Source organism: Oncorhynchus kisutch, linkage group LG24 (genome assembly GCF_002021735.2).
Source record: "Oncorhynchus kisutch isolate 150728-3 linkage group LG24, Okis_V2, whole genome shotgun sequence".
NCBI classification, from domain to species: Eukaryota; Metazoa; Chordata; class Actinopteri; order Salmoniformes; family Salmonidae; genus Oncorhynchus; species Oncorhynchus kisutch.
In genome coordinates, this window is record NC_034197.2 from 32559081 (window position 1) to 32582506 (window position 23426).

Here is a 23426-nt window from a genome sequence, read left to right on the forward strand (position 1 = left end):
CTACCAAGACCTGGCCGTCCCTCTAAACTTTCAGCTCATACAAGGAGAAGACTGATCAGAGATGCAGCCAAGAGGCCCATGATCACTCTGGATGAACTGCAGAGATCTACAGCTGAGGTGGGAGACTCTGTCCATAGGACAACAATCAGTCGTATATTGCACAAATCTGGCCTTTATGGAAGAGTGGCAAGAAGAAAGCCATTTCTTAAAGATATCCATAAAAAGTGTTGTTTAAAGTTTGCCACAAGCCACCTGGGAGACACACCAAACATGTGGAAGAAGGTGCTCTGGTCAGATGAAACCAAAATTGAACTTTTTGGCAACAATGCAAAATGTTATTTTTGGCGTAAAAGCAACACTGCTCATCACCCTGAACACCCCACTGTCAAACATGGTGGTGGCAGCATCATGGTTTGGGCCTGCTTTTCTTCAGCAGGGACAGGGAAGATGGTTAAAATTGATGGGAAGATGGATGGAGCCAAATACAGGACCATTCTGGAAGAAAACCTGATGGAGTCTGCAAAAGACCTGAGACTGGGACGGAGATTTGTCTTCCAACAAGACAATGATCCAAAACATAAAGCAAAATCTACAATGGAATGGTTCAAAAATAAACATATCCAGGTGTTAGAATGGCCAAGTCAAAGTCCAGACCTGAATCCAATCGAGAATCTGTGGAAAGAACTGAAAACTTCTGTTCACAAATGCTCTCCATCCAACCTCACTGAGCTCGAGCTGTTTTGCAAGGAGGAATGGGAAAACATTTCAGTCTCTCAATGTGCAAAACTGATAGAGACATACCCCAAGCGACTTACAGCTGTAATCGCAGCAAAAGGTGGCGCTACAAAGTATTAACTTAAGGGGGCTGAATAATTCTGCATGCCCAATTTTTCAGTTTTTGATTTGTTAAAAAAGTTTGAAATATCCAATAAATGTCGTTCCACTTCATGATTGTGTCCCACTTGTTGTTGATTCTTCACAAAAAAATAAAGTTTTATATCTTTATGTTTGAAGCCTGAAATGTGGCAAAAGGTCGCAAAGTTCAAGGGGCCGAATACTTTCGCAAGGCACTGTACATACTGGGGGGGGGGGGGGGTAGTGAACAATGGAGTTTATAGCAGCTTTTAGATGACTGTCTATTGGACCCCCCCCCTGTTTGTTTGTTGGTTTGTCCCGCAGGCAAAAGAGATCCCAGGTATCACTATCTTCCGTTCCTCCACCACAGTATACTATACCAACGCTGAGTTATACCTGGACGCACTGCAGAAGAAGGTAGTGTGTTTGTGTGTTTCTCTCAATCTGCCCTTTTTTATTTACTCTCTCTCAACCGCTCTCTTTCATTTCCTCACACAGAGCGGTATTCATTTCCTCACACAGAGCGGTATTCATTTCCTCACACAGAGCGGTATTCATTTCCTCACACAGAGCGGTATTCATTTCCTCACACAGAGCGGTATTCATTTCCTCACACAGAGCGGTATTCATTTCCTCACACAGAGCGGTATTCATTTCCTCACACAGAGCGGTATTCATTTCCTCACACAGAGCGGTATTCATTTCCTCACACAGAGCGGTATTCATTTCCTCACACAGAGCGGTATTGACGTTGGGAAGCTGCTGACGAGAAAGAAGAAAAGAGATGCTAAAAAAAAGAGGAAAGACAAGAAAGAAAAGAAAGCTAAAAAGGAGGCAAAAAAACAGGTTCTACACATCACATATACATACAGTCCTATACACACACATCACATATACATACAGTCCTATACACACACATCACATATACATACAGTCCTATACACACACATCACATATACATACAGTCCTATACACACACACATCACATATACATACAGTCCTATACACACACACATCACATATACATACAGTCCTATACACACACGCATCACATATACATACAGTCCTATACACACACACATCACATATACATACAGTCCTATACACACACACACATCACATATACATACAGTCCTATACACACACACATCACATATACATACAGTCCTATACACACACACATCACATATACATACAGTCCTATACACACACACATCACATATACATACAGTCCTATACACACACACATCACATATACATACAGTCCTATACACACACATCACATATACATACAGTCCTATACACACACATCACATATACATACAGTCCTATACACACACATCACATATACATACAGTCCTATACACACACATCACATATACATACAGTCCTATACACACACACATCACATATACATACAGTCCTATACACACACACATCACATATACATACAGTCCTATACACACACATCACATATACATACAGTCCTATACACACACATCACATATACATACAGTCCTATACACACACATCACATATACATACAGTCCTATACACACACATCACATATACATACAGTCCTATACACACACATCACATATACATACAGTCCTATACACACACATCACATTTACATACAGTCCTATACACACACATCACATATACATACAGTCCTATACACACACATCACATCACATATACATACAGTCCTATACACACACATCACATCACATATACATACAGTCCTATACACACACATCACATCACATATACATACAGTCCTATACACACACATCACATCACATATACATACAGTCCTATACACACACACATCACATATACATACAGTCCTATACACACACACATCACATATACATACAGTCCTATACACACACACATCACATATACATACAGTCCTATACACACACACATCACATATACATACAGTCCTATACACACACACATCACATATACATACAGTCCTATACACACACACATCACATATACATACAGTCCTATACACACACACATCACATATACATACAGTCCTATACACACACACATCACATATACATACAGTCCTATACACACACACATCACATATACATACAGTCCTATACACACACACATCACATATACATACAGTCCTATACACACACACATCACATATACATACAGTCCTATACACACACATCACATATACATACAGTCCTATACACACACACATCACATATACATACAGTCCTATACACACACGCATCACATATACATACAGTCCTATACACACACACATCACATATACATACAGTCCTATAGACACACACATCACATATACATACAGTCCTATACACACACACACATCACATATACATACAGTCCTATACACACACATCACATATACAGTGGGGCAAAAAAGTATTTAGTCAGCCACCAATTGTGCAAGTTCTCCCACTTAAAAAGATGAGAGAGGCCTGTAATTTTCATCATAGATACACTACAACTATGGTTGACAAAATGAGAAAAAAAAATCCAGAAAATCACATTGTAGGATTTTTTATGAAAATAAGTATTTGGTCACCTACAAACAAGCAAGATTTCTGGCTCTCACAGACCTGTAACTTCTTCTTTAAGAGGCTCCTCTGTCCTCCACTCATTACCTGTATTAATGGCATCTGTTTGAACTTGTTATCAGTATAAAAGACACCTGTCCACAACCTCAAACAGTCACACTCCAAACTCCACTATGGCCAAGACCAAAGAGCTGTCAAAGGACACCAGAAACAAAATTGTAGACCTGCACCAGGCTGGGAAGACTGAATCTGCAATAGGTAAGCAGCTTGGTTTGAAGAAATCAACTGTGGGAGCAATTATTAGGAAATGGAAGACATACAAGACCACTGATAATCTCCCTCGATCTGGGGCTCCACACAAGATCTCACCCCGTGGGGTCAAAATGATCACAAGAATGGTGAGCAAAAATCCCAGAACCACACGTGGGGACCTAGTGAATGACCTGCAGAGAGCTGGGACCAAAGCCTACCATCAGTAACACACTACGCCGCCAGGGACTCAAATCCTGCAGTGCGAGACGTGTCCCCCCCGTCTGAAGTTTGCTAGAGAGCATTTGGATGATCCAGAAGAAGATTGGGAGAATGTCATATGGTCAGATGAAACCAAAATATAACTTTTTGGTAAAAACTCAACTCGTCGTGTTTGGAGGACAAAGAACACCATACCTACTGTGAAGCATGGGGGTGGAAACATCATGCTTTGGGGCTGTTTTTCTGCAAAGGGACCAGGACGATGCTAAAAGGAAAGAATGAATGGGGCCATGTATCGTGAGATTTTGAGTGAAAACCTCCTTCCATCAGCAAGGGCATTAAAGATGAAACGTGGCTGGGTCTTTCAGCATGACAATAATCCCAAACACACCGCCCGGGCAACGAAGGAGTGGCTTCGTAAGAAGCATTTCAAGGTCCTGGAGTGGCCTAGTCAGTCTCCAGATCTCAACCCCATAGAAAATCTTTGGAGGGAGTTGAAAGTCCGTGTTGCCCAGCAACAGCCCCAAAACATCACTGCTCTAGAGGAGATCTGCATGGAGGAATGGGCCAAAATACCAGCAACAGTGTGTGAAAACCTTGTGAAGACTTACAGAAAACGTTTGACCTCTGTCATTGCCAACAAAGGATATATAACAAAGTATTGAGATAAACTTTTGTTATTGACCAAATACTTATTTTCCACCATAATTTGCAAATAAATTCATAAAAAATCCTACAATGTGATTTTCTGGATTTTTTCCCTTCTCCTTTTGTCTGTCATAGTTGAAGTGTATCTATGATGAAAATTACAGGCCTCTCTCATCTTTTTAAGTGGGAGAACTTGCACAATTGGTGGCTGACTAAATACTTTTTTGCCCCACTGTACATATAGTCTTACACACACACACAAACATCACATATACATACAGTCCTATACACACACACACACACATCACATATACATACAGTCATATACACACACACACACACACACATCACATATACATACAGTCCGACACACACACACAAACATCACATATACATACAGTCCTATACACACACACACACATCACATATACATACAGTCATATACACACACACAAACATCACATATACATACAGTCCTATACACACACACACACACATCACATATACATACAGTCATATACACACACACACACACATCACATATACATACAGTCCGACACACACACACAAACATCACATATACATACAGTCCTATACACACACACACACATCACATATACATACAGTCATATACACACACACACACATCACATATACATACAGTCCGACACACACACACACACACATATACATACAGTCCGACGCATGCACACACACACGTCACATACACATACTGTACGTCACATATACATACAGTCCATCACACACAAGTCACACGCACACACACATACATACAGTCCATCACACACACACACACGCACATCACATATACATACAGTCCATCACACACACCACATATACATACAGTCCGACACACACACACACACACACTGTACACAAAAATGGTTTTATACTATTATCAAGTGACATTATTTCAGTGGATGTCTCTCCCCTTCCCTTCCCAGAATGGTGTGAATGGACACCTACCCAATGGTACAGTCCACCCAGAGGACAAGGTGGACGTAGAGAAGGGCTCCCCTGACCTGAAGGAAAACAGGACAGACATCGCCCTGACTGACAGACCCACTAATGGACAGGTCTGTAGCATAATGTACAAAACCTCAATTCATTCCAGAGCAGAGTAACATACGGTCTCTCTGTCAATCTAAGGTGAACTGGGCCTACGAGCAGCAATGGACCGGGTTGGACCTGGGCTCTGAGACTGGTAGTCATGGCGATGATGCCATAACCCAGACGTCCAGTACCGTAGGAGAAGAGACGAGAGGGAGGAGCTCCGACACACATACCATCATCCTGGATCTCTCCACAGCCAGCTTTGTAGACACCGTCACTGTGATGATGCTGAATAACGTATGTTTGTGTGTGTGTTTTTGAAGGATGGGGACGGATGAAAGGGAGATAGGAGGAAAGACAGAGAGGGAGGGTTGATCACAGATGGGATGGAGAAGACAGTGAAAGAGAAAGGGAGAGAGAGAAGGAGAAAAAAGGAAGAAGAGGTTAATGTTTTCAGAAATGTATTTGTAGTTTCTTTGTATCCAGTCTCCTTATGTAACATTGTTCGCTGTCATACTCCTGAGTGGCCTTGTGCTTGAATCAAACAAAGGTCTTGTGTTCTGTGAGTAGGCAGGTCTAAATTAGATTGTTTTGTATGTCGGGGAAGAGGCACTTATAGAGATCTAGAGTGAAAAAGAGAGTGATGGAGAGAGAGAGAGGGGGAGAGAGAGTGGTGGAGAGAGAGAGTGGAGGAGAGAGAGAGGGGGAGAGTGGTGGATAGAGAGAGGGGGAGAGTGGTGGAGAGAGAGTGGTGGAGAGAGAGAGGGGGAGAGTGGTGGCGAGAGAGAGGGAGAGTGGTGGAGAGAGCGAGGGGGAGAGTGGTGGAGAGAGAGAGGGGGAGAGTGGTAGAGAGAGAGAGTGGGGGAGAGAAAGAGTGGTGGAGAGAGAGAGAGTGGTGGAGAGAGAGAGGGATGAAGAGAAAAAACAGATGAATCCAAACTGGTGCAACACAAACAGTCTCGTAGAAAAACACAGCCTTCTTATTTGACCTTTCTCTCACTCTCTTTCCATCTCTCTCACTCTCTTTCCATCTCTCTCACTCTCTTTCCATCTCTCTCACTATCTTCTCTCTTTATTGCAGATATTCAGAGACTATAGAGAGATTGACATTGATATCTATTTAGCTGGATGCCAAGGTGAGTGTCTGTGCTAATTCATGCTGGTCTCTCTGGTCTAGCGTGTGTGGTCTTTGTGTGTGTTGTCTAACCTGGTTTGTCTTTCCTCCAGTCTGTGTCGTGGAGCAGTTATCCAGAGCAAGCTTCTTCTCTGAGTCCATCCCTAAGAGCCGTCTGTTCACTACGGTCCACGACGCCGTGCTACACAGCCTCCGGCTGCAAGGGGCCTCAGACGTTCCCATCTACGAGTGTGCACTGGTGAGTAGACCAAGCCCTCAAGGACATTTGGCTGGTTGTGGAACTGTCCTCCAAAATCAGCTGCATTCTTATGATTATATCAATGAATTGATTCTTATCTTACATTCTGACATTATCTCCTTCTCTACTAGGACATGGCCTGCACTACCAAGATGTAAACAACATGGGTCACATTGGTCACAATTCTTTATGGAAAATAATAAATAATGGTTACTAATGATGCAATATTGATAGCATTATGGTGTTGGAAATGAAGTATCAATGTACCCTGATGATTCAAGTTCTCTTGAGTCCACAATCTTCAACACAGCACATATATCATAATACCATAAATGCCACCCCTGTTATTGTAATAGTGAGAGGTTAGCATGTCTTGGGGGTATGATATTTGTGCGTCTGTAAATTTCTCACTCGTCATTATTCCCAATTCATTCGGGATTATCCGTAATCATGGTAGCATCCACATTAATGTAGAAGTGTTTAGAAACATACTCTAATCTTATTTACAATAAAAGTGACTTCTAAATAACAGAATACTTTATTTACCATTAATTTATATTGGGCACAAAATAATCTGAAACACAACCAAAACAAACAGCAAATGCATCCAACAAATGTATAAAGTCACAAGCTTGATGTAGTCATTGCATGTTATGAATATGGGACCAAATACTTCCCTTTTACTACTTAAATACACATATACAGTATGAGTCAAAAGTTTGGACACACCTACTCATTCCAGGGTTTTTCTTTATTGTTACTATGTTCTACATTGTAGAGTAATAGTGGAGACATCAAAACTATGAAATAACACATTTTTAATCATGTAGTAAACAAAAAAGTGTTTAAAAAAATCTAATTATATTTCAGATTCTTCAAAGTGCCACCCTTTGCCTTGATGACAGCTTTGCACAAACTGGAATGCATTTCAATTAACAGGTGTGCCTTGCTAAAAGTTCATTTGCGGAATTTCTTAACTTCTTAATGCATTTGAGCCAATCCGTTGTGTTGTGACAAGGTAGGGTTGGTATACAGAAGATAGCCCTATTAGGTAAAAGACAACGTCCATATTATGGCAAGAACAGCTCAAATAAGCAAAGAGAAACGACAGTCCATCATTAGTTTAAGACATGAAGGTTAGTCAATCCGGAAAACTTCAAGAACTTTGAAAGTTTCTTCAAGTGCAGTCACAAAAACCATCAAGCGCTATGAAGAACCTGGATCTCATGAGCCTCACCACAGGAAAAAAAGGCCCAGAGTTACCTCTGCTGCAGAGGATAAGTTCATTAGAATTACCAGTCCTGATTCACTGTGTGAATCAGGCCTTCATGGTCAAATTGCTGCAAAGAAACCCCTACTCAGCGTTCAACACCCTAGTACCCACAAAGCTGATCACTAAGCTAAGGATTCTGGGACTAAACACCTCCCTCTGCAACTGGATCCTGGACTTCCTGGCGGGCTGCCCCCAGGTGGTAAGAGTAGGCAACAACACGTCTGCCACACTGATCCTTAACACTGGGGACCCTCAGGGGTGTGTACTTAGTCCCCTCCTGTTTTCCCTGTTTACCCACGACTGCATGGCAAAAACACGCCTCCAACACCATCATTAAGTTTGAACAGTGGTAAACAGTGGTAGGCCTAATCACCTACAACTATGAGACGGCCTATAGGGAGGAGGTCAGAGAACTGGCAGTGTGGTGCCAGGACAACAACCTCTCCCTCATTGTGAGCAAGACAAAGGAGCTGATCGTGGACTACAGGCAAAGGTGGGCCGAACAGGCCCCCACTAACATCGACGGGGCTGTAGTGGAGCGGGTCGAGAGTTTCAAGTTCCTTGGTGTCCACATCACTATCATGGTCACTATCATGGTCCAAACATACCAAGAGTCGTGAAGAGGGCACGACAAAAACCTATTTCCCCTCAGGAGACTGAAACGATTTGACTGCTACCGCATGTTTTCTCTGCTACCACAGGGCAAGCGGTACCGGAGCGTACCATTTGGTTGAGAGAAGAGTGTGCAAAGCTGTCATCAAGGCAATTTTTTAAACCTTTATTTAACTAGGCAGTTAAAAACAAATTGTTATTAACAATGATGGCCTACCCTGGCCAATATACCACGGCTAAGGGCAGTGTCCAGGCATTCCACGATGCGTTGTGTCTAAGAACAGCCCTTAGCCATGGTATATTGGCCATATACCACCCCTCATGCCTTTTTGCTTAAATACATCACAGGAGGCTGAGAACGACTCATAATAATGTCGGGAACGGAACAGATGGAACGGCATCAAACACCTGGAAACCATGGAAACCATGTGTTGGATGTACTTGATACCATTTCACAAACTCCGTTCCAGTCATCACCACTATTCCGTTCTCCCCAATTAAGGTGCCACCAACTTCCTGTGATGTATATATCATTTGTATTTGTTAGGGATCGCCATTAGTTACTGCCAAGGCAGCAGCTACTCTTCCTGGGGTCCATACACATTAAGGCACTTACATCACACAGTACATCATATAACATTATTACACCACTACATATCTACAATGCAAAATGTATAATACCAGCATATAACAATATTACAATGTACCTGTGTGCATATGCGTGTGTCTGTACCTGTGTGTGTGTCTCTTCACAGCATTGGAGGCTGCTGAGTGGAGGACGGCTCATTATAATGGCTGGAACGGCGTAAATGGAATGGCATTAAACACATGGAAACTATGGAAACCATGTGTTGATGTATTTGATACCATTCCACCAATTCCGCTCCAGCCATTACCACGAGCCTGTTCTCCCCAACGCTTCTCAGTACCCTCTGCTCCATAAGCTGTACTTTTATCAGTTTAAATGTTATTTATTTTACTGCTTGCATCAGTTACCTGATGTGGAATAGAGTTCCATGTAGTCATGGCTCTATGTAGTACTGTGCGCATCCCATAGTCTGTTCTGAACTTGGGGATTGTGAGGAGACCTCTAGTGGCATGTCTTGTAGTAGTTTAGTAGTTTTAACAGACAGCTCGGTTTATTCCGCTTGTCAACACTTCTTACAAAAACAAACAAGTAGTGAGGAAGTCAATCCCTCCTCCACTTTGAACCATGGGATATTGATATGCATATACTATAAACGTTACCTCTCCATGTACATTTAAGGGCCAACCGTGCTGGCCTGTTCTGAGCCAATTGTAACTTTCCTAAGTGCCTCTGTGGCCATTGACCAGACAACTGAAGAGTAGACCAGGTGCGACAAAACTAGGGTCTGTAGGACATGCCTTGCTGATAGTGCTGTTAAATCCAAACAGTAGCAACATTTTCTGTTTTGCAAGCAAAACAAGAGTTTCTATTGGACAAATTCAAGTAGGTCTATCCCTGTCTTGTTCTGGATCCACCCCCTTTTTTCTTACATTTTTGCCTAGAATGACATACCCAAATCTACCTGCCTGTAGCTCAGAACCTGAAGCAAGGATATGCATATTCTTGATACCATTTGAAAGGAAAACACATTGAAGTTTGTAGAAATTTGAAATTAATGTAGGAGAATATAACATATTAGATCTGGTAAAAGATAATACTAAGAAAAACATATTTTTTTTGTACCATCATCTTTGAAATGTAAAAGAAAGACCATACTGTATTATTCCAGCCCGGGTGCAGTTTAGATTTTGGCCACTAGATGGCATCAGTGTACGGGCAAAGGTTTAGACTGATCCAATGAACCATTGCATTTCTGCCCCAACGTGCCTAATTGGTTTATTAATAACAAGTTCATAACGGTGCACTCTCTTCAAACAATAGCATGGTATTCTTTCACTGTAATAGCTACTGTAAATTGGACAGCGCCATTAGATTAGCAAGAATTCAAGCTTTCTGCCAATATCAGATATGTCTATGTTCTGGGAAATGTTATTTTTTACTTACAACCTCATGCTAATCACATTAGCCTACGTTAGCTCAACCGTCCCGTGGGGGACCCACCGATCTTGTAGAGGTTATGAAATGGAAGCAACAGAATCGGCTGAATTAATACACCCCTGATCACACACAAACACAGTTCACTTTCATAGCAGCCACATACAAACAGAATGATAATTTTGCTCATTGAATAATTCCTTCTCGCATCTATGGGCTTTCCTCATCTCACCTTTTCTCTTTGCTTGTGGACTTCAGTGCACAACACAACAGTTGTCTGTAACCAAGCCAAACCTTTATACCATAACCACTAACCGCTACACACAGCCTATATCGTTGTCACCATATTAGCTAACATCATAGTCAACATAGCTACTAGAACTAACGTGTTAGTAAACCTGCTAGAATCATGCAGTACAGTAATTACGCAGTTTAGCAGTTACACCAGCGGGCCCAGGTGACAATAAATTAATAACTTCCATGACTTGGAAGAGTGGATATTCTTAGCCAGCTAAATCAAATCAAAGTTTATTTGTCACGTGCGCCGAATACAACATGCTCTAACCAATAGTGCAACAAAGGTGTTAGGTGAACAATAGGTAAGTAAAGATATAAAACAACAGTAAAAAGACAGGCTATATACAGTATTGAGGCTATAAAAGTAGCGAGGCTACATACAGACACCGGTTAGTCAGGCTGAATGAGGTAGTATGTACATGTAGATATGGTTAAAGTGACTATGCATATATGATGAACAGAGAGTAGCAGTAGCGTAAAAGAGGGGTTGGCGGGTGGTGGACACAATGCAGATAGCCCGATTAGCCAATGTGTGGGAGCACTGGCACTAGCTAACATAAATAGCATTCCTCTCTGTTTGAGCCAGGTGTGAGTAGGCTAAACTAGCTAGCTGCATTAGGTAGCTAAGTATGTGAAAGTTAGTTTAAAAAATAAAACGAAATAAGCCTATAGCTAGCTCTCGCTCTCTGCTGCTTCTCCTTAATTTTTAAAGAAATGAATTTGTTCAAAACTGTTCAACTATTGTCTTTCTCTCTCTGAGTCAACTACTCACCACATTTTATGCACTGCAGTGCTAGCTAGCTGCAGATTATGCGTTTCATTCTATGATCCTTTGATTTGGGTGTCAGTTCATGCTGCAAGAGCTCTGATAGGTTGGAGGACGTCCTCCGGAAGTCGTCATAATTACTTTGTAAGTCTATGGAAGAGGGTGATAACCATGAGCCGTGGCACACGGACCTGAATGCACTTAAGCCTCCTTTCTATGTGCACCAAAATGATTTTAAATGACTTAGAAACCGTTTGGAAGAGGCCAGTTAGTCCTCTCAAACAAACGCTTGGAGAAAAAAAATGTCTTATGTTGCACCAGGAATATTCGTATCATGTTGCTGAATGTATGCAGAGTATTTTCCATTTTTTTAATCAATAAATGCGTCAAAGTACAGTAAATGTCAAATGCACATAATATCAACAGTTTAATGTTTGGATTCAGTCTTGTGTCAGATGAACTGTTGTGTCCTCACCTTTGGTTTAATCATTTCCCCAAACCGTTCCTTTTCAATTGCTGCCATGGTTATGTATATCCTATGCTTTTCATATTTTTTCTGTAAGAAACATTTCTATATAGGCCAATTTTGATGTCCCAATAACATGACATATGAACTTATATACAAAACAACTATGGACATATCACAATACATTTTCTTTCAATTTAAGCTATCATAGAAAATGATCGCTACAAAATTTAATCCTCAATAAACGGAGCATTGAACAGTCAGCTCTGAGCATCTCTGCCTCAAATAAACAGAACCAATAGATTCTCTCTTTTCTACTGTCCATCAGCAGCTCCGTCAGTCCAGGAATGGTTGTTATGTCATAATATCTGCAGATGGACCTGCAAACTGTATTGTTTGGGGATCGAAAAATAGCATAAGCTAGCTAACGTCATTAATAATAAAGTAAGCTATTTTGCTTAAAATTGACAATGGTCAAACTACTGTAGCTACATTATCAATATTGATAAAGTTGTAAAAAAATGATTTGTTGTTTGGTTGAAAAGGACGGTGGTGAAATGTCACTATTCGGCAACAAAGTTTCCAAATTGTGTTTCTGACTTCGAGGGTCCTTCCAGTGAAACTTCCCAGTGGGAACTAGGAATTTCCGATAATCCAATAACTCAGATGCCACATGAACGCAGAATATCCCCCCCCCTCCCTTGAAGGTTTTTGGTCTTCATTTAAGGTTAGGGTTAGGCATAACATAAGCAGTGTGGTTAAGGTTAGGTTTAAAATCAGATCAAGATTAATTGTAGAAATAGGTGGGGTTTAGCCATAATAATGACTTGCGACTGTGTTAACTAGTGACGACCCTCCGCCATCTGCTCCCTGGCTTCCCATTGGTTCGCCTTGCCTCTTCCCTCTCTTGCCGAAGGAGAATGCACCACCACGACATGAAGGTCGGTTTCCATGGTGATAAATGGTGCCGTTGCTGCGGTAACGGGATTTTTTATGACATCTTGTAATGAGTAAGCCAGCAAGACGTCACTTCAGCCCTCTCTCTCTTTGAGGGTGAGAGACAGAAAGATGGGTAGATAGATAGATATAAAGGAGAGGAGTGGCGTGAGAGAGAAAGGGGAGAGAGGAAAGAGAAACAGAGGGAGACAGGAGAGGTTTCATAGAGCTGTAGGAGTGGGAGAATGTAACACTGGACTATTAGGAATCTGTATTTATAGGCATGGAGAGGGAGTAGAAAGGGAGTGAGAGGTGATTGTGAGGACAGAACTGAGAGTCGTTGTGTGAGAGGCATTTGTTAGTTGAGCCGAGGTGTGGGTGTTTGTGTTGTCAGTTGGACCAAGGCAGTTTCTCCTTCATGTTATGTTTAATAACTGAACACAAAATAGCTCCAGAAATAAAACTCCCAAATCTGTCCCCAACCTCACAGGGATTGGCTCTATCATCCCTTGGAGAGAGACGTGTAGTCTAGTCACCTCCCTCATCCATCCTATTCATTAATATACCAAGTCACTATTATTTTAGTCACAAGGTCTCAATCTCAAGTCGAGTCCCAAGTAGAATGGGTTGAGTCTTGAGTCAAGTTGTGCATTCTAAGGACTAGTCAAGTCGAGTCACAAGTTTTTTCAAGTGAAAAAATCTAGTGAAAAAATCTTTCTCTATTTATTGAGGCTACCAGACATCCCTTTTCATTATTTTGTCTACACAACACATCTTGATGTTGTAATAATGAATTTTAAAAACAAATTCCAAATGCAAGCTTCAGAAGTAAATAATACATTTCAAGCCAGTTGGACATACCAAAAGACCAGTAGACCTGTGCTAGTAATTGTTGCCCCATTGCAAAGTCAACAGTTGATATTTCTGATTACCAAGCTATTTTTGGAGCTGCATAGGCCTGTTTATTTATGGAAATCCTCTCCCTACAATTTGACTTTAGAACATTTCCGGTCACTAATCTGGACATGTGCCCCTGTCATTGGTCAACAGTCAAGACGCACAACATTTCGGCTCTGACACTGATTCGTTTTTTAAACAAGAATTTGGTGTAATGCTGTAGGTCTATGTCAGTGACCAGGTCGAATAAGCAAAGGTATAAATATCACATTCAAATATGTATGAATTTCAACCTCACGAAAACCTTCTCACTGCACTAGCTCACCCCCAGTTAACACAGCCACAAAGTCATAAACCCCGCCTATTTCGGTGGCAATTATTTAATAAAACCAAAAGCTTACCTTGACTTGGAAGAGTTCCAATGTTGGGATAGTCATAGTCAGCTAGCTAACATAGCATCCCTCTGTTTGAGCCAGGTGTTTGAGTAACTAAACTAGCGAGCTGCATTTGCTAACTAAGTAAGTGAAACTGAAAAAAATGACACTCTCTCTCGCTTGTCCTTCATTTTTACGAAATTAAGTTGTTGAAAACTGTTCCAACTTTTGTCTTTCTCTCTCTTTGAGTCAACTACTCACAACATTTTATGCAATGTAGTGCTAGCTAGCTGTAGCTTATGCTTTCAGTACTAAATTCATTCTCTGATCCTTTGATTGGGTGGACAACATGTCAGTTCATGCTGCAAGAGCTCTGATAGGTTGGAAGACGTCCTCCAGAAGTTGACATAATTACTGTGTAAGTCTATGGAAGGGGTGAGAACAAAGAGCGTTCTAGGTTTTGCATTGATGTCAATGTACCAAGAGGAGGACGGAAACTAGCTGTCCTCCGGCTACACCATGGTGCTACCCTACAGAGTGCTGTTGAGGCTACTGTAGACCTTTATTGCAAAACAGTGTGTATTAATAAATTATTTGAGGATGTGAATATATTTAGTCTAGTTTTTTAATGTTTTACATTTCCTTATTTTAAGAAATTCACTGAGGAGGATGGTCCTCCCCTTCCTCATCTGAAGAGCCTCACCTTGATTAAATGTGTCTACCTTGTCTACAATGTGTCCGGATTCCCTTTACTCGCGCCATATTCAATGCCAGTATGCATTCTACAAACGGTGGAATAGACAAAATATAATAACACAACAACTGATGGTAGTAGCTAACTACTGTAGCTACCTAACCAGCTAACCTCTTGCTAGCCAACAAGCTAGCAAGCAACGCTAAAGGTTTTGCTTAACTCTATAGACAAACAAAACATTGGCTTGCTGGCTAGCATTTATGAGGCCAGCAAACACGTTCCTCACACACTAGGAACATCTTTCTTCAAATCAAATCAAATCATGATTTGATTTGATCTTTCTTCCGAAACATATTTCGTTACCAAAACACATATTTTCTGAAGACTTGTGGGAGGAGTGCTGATGACGTCGCCAACTATATGCGCTTTCGGTAGCCTGATTGCGTCCAAACAGAAGATATCCACACACAATGCATCCCTGACCACCTCCTGAAGAGATCAGCCAGATCTGAACACAGACCTTGTGTGCGTCTAGATCCGTCTTTTCAATGCGATCATTGTATCGATCACAGAAATCGCAAGGGTAAAAACAACCTTTTTATGGATAAGATCATATTCTCTTCCCAACCGCAGAAGTACGACAAACATATATAAGAATAATATTATAAGAATTATCTGGGCATGTAAATTCCTAATTCAGCCTACATAGACATGGCACATTACATAGATAAAAAACAGACACACAATCTCAGAGGAGAGTGAGAAAGTGTATCACAATAACCAGATGGTGCTGCAAAGTATTGGCAAACTATTATGGGTTGTACCTCCGTCCCTCGGCCGCTTCATTTCCATTGTTATCAACATTCCAGACGCCTCAGTCACACTGATGTCCAGAAGTAGAACGGGCCGGGGGCCAATGACTGAACAGGAGCTACAAGGACTGTTTTGCCCAGTGATGTAGTGAGTCACTAAACCTTGAGTCCGAAACGAGTCCCCTGTGCTTGAGTCTGAGGCCCCAATGGTCGAGTCAATAGACCCTATGCCTGAAGTCTTGAGTCCCAGTGCTCGAGTCCTGGTCCAAGTGCTCAAGTCTGGGTCACTTGGTCCACATGAACTCAAAATAAATTATTTACCAAGTCAGATATAGTGTAGTCGCAAGAGGAATTTAGTCAATAGATCATCTGCTGTCCATTTTCCGTTTTTTCTGTGCCACCAGATGTTTGCATATAGGCTTCTCAGAGTGGTAGCCTTAGGGCTAGATTCAAGCCATTTTCTCAGAGTGGTAGCCTTAGGGCTAGATTCAAGCCATTTTCTCAGAGTGGTAGCCTTAGGGCTAGATTCAAGCCATTTTCTCAGAGTGGTAGCCTTAGGGCTAGATTCAAGCCATTTTCTCAGAGTGGTAGCCTTAGGGCTAGATTCAAGCCATTTTCTCAGAGGAAAACTTACGCTACAGAACCTTGTATATGAAATGCAGTGGGAAAAGTGGTAGGGTCCCGCAGGACTACACATTCAAAGACAACCTACTTTCCTATAGCCGACTCAAGGGAGTGAAAAACATCTATTCACTCTGTTATGCCCTCAGACATCATGGGGACTGCATGATGCATGCATCACGTAGCCTTGTCCCAGATCTATGAATAATCACATATTTCAGGGTCAAATCAATGCCAAAGGGAGAGCATAGTTTTCATCTATTGTGAACACTGTTACAGAGCCAATCTCTTTGTATTTTTCTAACGAGGATGTAAAGAAAATCAATATTAATGGATATTTAGAACATTTGACTACGTACTTTTTTCATAAAGATTTTTAAGCTAAATTGTGTATTACCTGATACGTTATTCTACTTTGAATACAATATGTATTTTGACAAGTTTCTAGCATTGATAAGACTACACACTCTAATATCTTAAAGTAAACAATTGTTGTTCCTGAATACACAGCTCACAAGTGACCAGATCTATTGTGTTTCGTGTTTTGCACTTGAATGACTGAATACACATCTAAAGCACAGCAGCACTCTTCATTCTCTCCAAGATCATGTTTTTATCATCAATTAAGCATGTTTCTAATCAATACCTGTTTTATAGGAGTGAGACTGAAAGTCTATAACTGTTGGACAGTATGAATGTTAGCCTGGTCCCAGATCTGATCTCTATGTGCTTTAAACAGCTCTCCTGACTGTACATGATATGTAGTTGGTTCAAGCACAAACAGATCTGAGACCAGGCTATGAATGTGTCACTCTCTCTATAGCAACCGTCAGAGGTGATTGAGCTTTGAGAGTATCTGTTAATACATGTATTTGTCTGAATAATATTGGTAGTGTCTATGCAAATAAAGAGAATAAAAAATAAAGTTTCCATCTTGTCTTTTATTGCTTCTCTCTTGGCTTGGCATTAAGACACATTGCTCTCCCTCTCTCTCTTTCTCCATTGGTAGACTTCTCTCTCCCTCCCTCCCTCCCTCTCTCTCCATTACTAGGCTTCTCTCTCTCTCCCCCCTCTCCCTTGCTCTTCATTGGTAGGCTTCTCTCTCTCTCCCTCCCTCTTCATTGGTAGGCTTCTCTCTCTCTCCCTCCCTCTCCATTGGTAGGCTTCTCTCTCTCTCCCTCCCTCTTCATTGGTAGGCTTCTCTCTCTCTCCCTCCCTCTTCAATGGTAGGCTTCTCTCTCCCTCCCTCTTTCTCCATTGGTAGGCTTCTCTCTCCCTCCCCCTCCCTCTTTCTCCATTGGTAGGCTTCTCTCTCCCTCCCTCTCCCTCGCTCTCTTTCTCCATTGGTAGGCTTCTCTCTCCCTCCCTCTCCCTCGCTCTCTGTCTCCATTGGTAGGCTTCTCTCTCCCTCCCTCTCCCTCGCTCTCTGTCTCCATTGGTAGGCTTCTCTCTCCCTCCCTCTCCCTTGCTCTCTGTCTCCATTGGTAGGCTTCTCTCTCCCTCCCTCTCCCTCTTTCTAAATCAGTAGGCTTCTCTCTCCCTCCCCCTCCCTCTTTCTCCATTGGTAGGCTTCTCTCTCCCTCCCTCTCCCTTGCTCTCTTTCTCCATTGGTAGGCTTCTCTCTCCCTCCCTCTCCCTCTTTCTAAATCAGTAGGCTTCTCTCTCCCTCCCTCTCTCTCTTTCTAAATCAGTAGGCTTCTCTCTCCCTCCCTCCCTCTCTCTCTCTCTTTCTAAATCAGTAGGCTTCTCTCTCCCTCCCTCTCTCTCTTTCTAAATCAGTAGGCTTCTCTCTCCCTCCCTCCCTCTCTCTCTTTCTAAATCAGTATGCTTCTCTCTCTCTCACAAGGTGGAAATGCTGATTTACAATCCCCTCCCCAATATTAACACTGATTCACAGACTCACACAATACTCAAGACACTTAAATTAGTAAGTTAGTTAGTTACACTGGAAGTGGTGATGCTTAGCTGTTTTTCTCATTTACAGAGGGAAGTTTGTTAACAGTTTGAATGATGAGGGAGGATAGAAAATAGTGGTCGGGTGACAGGTTGAGCTCAGAGTCAAAGACGGACACAGATAACATAGAGCACAGTACCTCTCTCCTTTAGTCACACACACACGCACGCAAACACACACACACACACCACACGCACGCAAACACACACACACGCAAACACACGCACACACACACACACACACACACACACACACACACACACACACACACACACACACACACACACACACACACACACACACACACACACACACACACACACACACACACACACACACACACACCACACGCACACACACACACACGCACACACACACACACTCACAGTCAGATCTACAGTAGACAGATAAGTGTTTGCCAGCTTGGGATCAGTAATACTCATTCAGCACCATCAACAGGGTAGGTTGGGTTACTACAGACTGGGTCAGCAGCACTGAACTGCCCCACAGAATCCATTACACATGGAGGAGAGGGACACACACAGACAAGAGAGGAGAAAGGGAGAGGCACAGTGGAGGTGGGATGGGATGGGGGGGCAAATATCGCAGCTGCATTCGACATCACAACACAATCACAGGACGAGGCAGGAAAGGACAGCACTGAGGCACAGAGACTCAGAGCCCTTGAGAGAGAGAGAGAGAGGTAGAGGAAAACAGAAAGAATGTCAGCCTGTATTGATTGTGTATTTGAGCTCTTGTCCCATCTTTTCTTTGGTCCATTGGTCCAGGGCTGTTCAGTGTGTGTGTTTGATCGGCTTCAGAGTGGCCTTCCTGTGCATTTATGGATGGGCCAAGGCAGGGTGTGTGTATGTATCTATGTGTGTTTGTGTGAGTGTGTGTTTGGGACGTAGGGTTCTGAGTGGGAAACGAGGGGGTGGATTCTGTGGGGCTCAGATGGTCAGATGACACTCTCAAACAGCAAAGTGTTTTTGGTCTGGCCATTAGGGGGCAGCAGTTTGGCCTCAGACTCAGGAGCCAAGTACTCCATGTGATGTCGACCCCACACCGGAGTGGTCAGGTGCTGCCAACGCTACAGAGGGGGAGACAGGGAGGGAGAGAGACAGAGTGAGAGAGAAAGAGAAGGGTAAATATCACTGAATGAAATGAGTCTAGCACGGAGACAGTGATAGTGTGAAAGCCTACCAAGAGTCACAGAGACATTTTAACAGGGCAGGGTAGAGCTAACGTGGGAAACAGTTTCAACTCAGCAGTCTGATTGATGATGTGACACATTCACCACCATGAGCCAGACAGTGATATTCATAGTAGTATGTTACAGTTTAGTCAGCTCAGTCAGACACACACAGAGGCAACGCAGGTAGGGGGTCCGTCACCAGGGAAACACAGTTCCTACTCAGACACACACAGAGGCAACGCAGGTAGGGGGTCCGTCACCAGGGAAACACAGTTCCTACTCAGACACACACAGAGGCAACGCAGGTAGGGGGGTACGTCACCAGGGAAACACAGTTCCTACTCAGACACACACAGAGGCAACGCAGGTAGGGGGTACGTCACCAGGGAAACACAGTTCCTACTCAGACACACAAACAGTATGCTCACCCCTCAGCATAGAAGTGTGAGGCCAGTCTCTCACTCACACACACACACACACAAACATAAACACACACACACACCTCTGTGAAGGATCCTTTGCAGCGCAGTAGTTTGTAGAGGACGGTGATGGGGATGCAGAGCATTGAGGAGAGGGCCAGACACCAGCCCAGCGCCTCCCCCCACAAGGGGTAGGTATACACTGAGTTATAGGTCAGGGGCTTGTAGTTCACCACGTGGAACAGGAACACTCCCTACACACACACACACACACAACACACACACACTAGTTAACAACACAGGCAATTTAAAAAGATTTAATCCCAAAGCCATAATTACATTGATCAGTGAAGCACAGCACAAATGCTCTGGTATTCCAAATACCCTGAACTATGCTAAATCTACATGACTGTAGGCCACAGTTTCCTAGCTCTGGAGGTGTGTGCTTTAACAGCCTAACTCACCACACAAACAAGGGGCGTGATGTAGGACCAGCACCACTTCATATAGGGCATCGGCCGGTAGCCAATCATACGAGCCACATCATCCATGAAACGATCTGCACCTGAGAGAGAAAGAGACCACTGTGACTGACCCAAACTTAAGGAAAGCTTTGACTATGTACAGACTTGCAATTGAGAAAAGTCTCAAGAGAAACCAGGCTATGTGCTCACTGCCCACAAAATGAGGTGGAAACTGAGCAGCTGTTCCTAACCTCCTGCCAAATGTATGACCATATTAGAGACACATATTTCCCTCAGATTACACAGACCCACAAAGAATTCGAAAACAAACCCAATTTTGATAAACTCCCATATCTACTGGGTGAAATTCCACAGTGTGCCATCACAGTAGCAAAATGTGTGACTTGTTGCCACAAGAAAAGGTCAACCAGTGAAGAACAAACACCATTGTAAATACAACCCATATTTATGTTGATTCATTTTCCCTTTTGTACTTTAACCATTTGCACATCGTTACAACACTGTATATAGACATAATATGACATTTGTAATGTCTTTATTCTTTTGGAACCTCTGTGAGTGTAATGTTACTGTTCATGTTTTATTGGTGTTCATGTGTATTTGTTTTTATCTACTTCACTAGCTTTGGAAATGTTAACATGGGGGCAGAGACAGAGAGACACGGGAATAGAGAGAGAGAGAGAGAGAGAGAGAGAGAGAGACAGAGAGACACGGGAATAGAGAGAGAGAGAGAGAGAGAGAGAGATAGAGAGAGAGTGAGACAGAGAGAGACAGAGAGAGAGAGAGAGAGAGACAGAGAGAGAGAGACAGAGAGAGACAGAGAGAGAGAGACACAGGAATAGAGAGAGAGAGAGAGAGAGAGAGAGAGAGTGAGACAGAGAGAGACAGCAGAGAGAGAGAGAGAGACAGAGAGACAAGGGAATAGAGAGAGAGAGAGAGAGAGAGAGACAGAGAGAGAGAGACAGAGAGAGACAGAGAGAGAGACACAGGAATAGAGAGAGAGAGAGACAGACAGAGAGGAGAGAGAGAGAGAGAGAGAGTGAGAGATGAGAGAGAGAGACAGAGAGAGAGAGAGAGAGAGAGACAGAGAGAGAGACAGAGAGAGACAGAGAGAGAGAGACAGAAGAGACAGAGAGAGAGAGACAGAGAGTGAGACAGAGAGAGACAGAGAGAGACAGAGAGAGAGAGAGAGAGAGAGAGAGAGAGAGAGAGACAGAGGACAGAGAGACAGAGAGAGAGAGAGACAGAGAGAGAGACACGGGAATAGAGAGAGAGAGAGAGAGAGAGAGAGAGAGAGACCAGAGAGACAGAGAGAGAGACAGAGAGAGAGAGAGAAATAAGGAAGGAAGGAAGAGATAGAAGTGGCCAATCATGAGGGGAGCGATAACATGGTTGTGAGTAGGTCTCAGAGTTGATTAGGTGCCAAATTGTTTTCTGCATGTCACTTCCCTGCCAAAACAGTCTGTGTGTTCTGTGTCACCGCATGATGTCTGACAAGACATGGACAAGATAACTGACGCAGACACAAACAGGCTAGACTTCCCAGATCTCACTGACAATATATTCTTAACACTGGGCTTTTGTTGGCTTTAGAGCCCATGACACATATTCCATTTCCTCTACTGTGTCTCTCTGTATAAGATTTGTGTGGTAGCCAAGACAGACAGACCACACACACATAAATCACACAAAATGTACAGCACATCCATCTCTCTCACCACAATTCCCATGTCTCCAATAATCAATGCAATCCCAGTAGTAACCCAGAGATGGCACTCATACAACAAACACACACACACCTTACCATAGACCCAGGCCACCACCACACACTCCCAGAAGGCCTGCCAGAGCAGTGTGATCCCACTGGCAGAGTAGTAGTCAAACAGCTGGAACACATACATCCCTCCCTGAGAGAGACAGAGAGAGGAGGGAGAGAGAGAGAGGAGGGAGAGAGAGAGGAGGGGGACAGAGAGAGGAGGGGAGAGAGAGAGAGGAGGGAGAGAGAGAGAGGAGGGAGAGAGAGAGAGAGGAGGGAGAGAGAGAGGGGGGAGAATGTGGGGGGTAAGGAAGAGAGAGAGAAGAGAGAGAGAAGAGGGCGAAGAGAGAGGGGAGCGGGGGAGAGAGAGAGAGGGAGAATGTGGGGGTAGAGAGAAGCGAGAGAGGAGTGGGGGAGAGAGAGAGAGGAGGGGGGGAGAGAGAGAGGAGTGGGGAGAGGAGAGGAAAGGGGAGTAGAGAGAGGAGGGAAGGAATGTGGGGGTTAAGAAGAGAGACAGAGAGAGAGAGGAGTGGGGAGGAGAGAAAGGAGGGGGAGACGAGAGAGGTTAGAATGTGGGAGGTAAAGAGAGACAGAAGGAGAGAGGAGTAGGGAGAGAGAGGAGGGGGAGAGAGGAATGAGAGAGGGGAAGATGAGAGATAGGGAGAAAGAGAACGAGAAAGGGTAGTAGAGAGATAGTAGAGGATATGGGGGAGATGAGAAAAGAGAGTTAAGAGGAGGGCGGAGGGCGAGAGGAGAGGGGAGAGAGGAGAGAAGGAGAGACGGTAGTAGAAGATGGTAGAGATAGGTGGAAGGAGAGAGAGCGTATAGGAGAGGGGAAAGAGAAGCAAGAGAGAC

General features: G+C 43.2%; 2 protein-coding genes across 6 annotated transcripts in view; one reads left to right on the top strand and one right to left on the bottom strand.

Annotated features, from left to right (window-relative positions):
• LOC109880033 (solute carrier family 26 member 6) overlaps positions 1 to 7520 on the top strand; it is a 28226-nt gene extending 20706 nt beyond the window's left edge. For 2 of the 5 annotated variants that reach the window (XM_031804119.1, XM_031804120.1), the window contains exons 13-19: positions 1129 to 1272; positions 1594 to 1701; positions 5510 to 5641; positions 5715 to 5915; positions 6700 to 6754; positions 6846 to 6991; positions 7123 to 7520. In XM_031804119.1, coding sequence (XP_031659979.1) covers positions 1129 to 1272; positions 1594 to 1701; positions 5510 to 5641; positions 5715 to 5915; positions 6700 to 6754; positions 6846 to 6991; positions 7123 to 7149 — 813 coding nt within the window. In that variant the 3' untranslated portion in view covers positions 7150 to 7520. The remainder of the gene's footprint in view (positions 1 to 1128; positions 1273 to 1593; positions 1702 to 5509; positions 5642 to 5714; positions 5916 to 6699; positions 6755 to 6845; positions 6992 to 7122) is intronic. The other 3 variants (XM_031804121.1, XM_031804122.1, XM_031804123.1) reach the window with 3 other exon arrangements.
• Positions 7521 to 17683: 10163 nt separating this feature from the next.
• The window catches only part of LOC109880037 (sodium- and chloride-dependent creatine transporter 1), a 44493-nt gene continuing 38750 nt past the window's right edge, over positions 17684 to 23426 (bottom strand). The window contains exons 11-14 of the mRNA XM_031803489.1: positions 22620 to 22722; positions 20795 to 20895; positions 20414 to 20584; positions 17684 to 19806 (exon numbers count right to left, since the gene is read on the bottom strand). Coding sequence (XP_031659349.1) covers positions 19675 to 19806; positions 20414 to 20584; positions 20795 to 20895; positions 22620 to 22722 — 507 coding nt within the window. The 3' untranslated portion in view covers positions 17684 to 19674. The remainder of the gene's footprint in view (positions 19807 to 20413; positions 20585 to 20794; positions 20896 to 22619; positions 22723 to 23426) is intronic.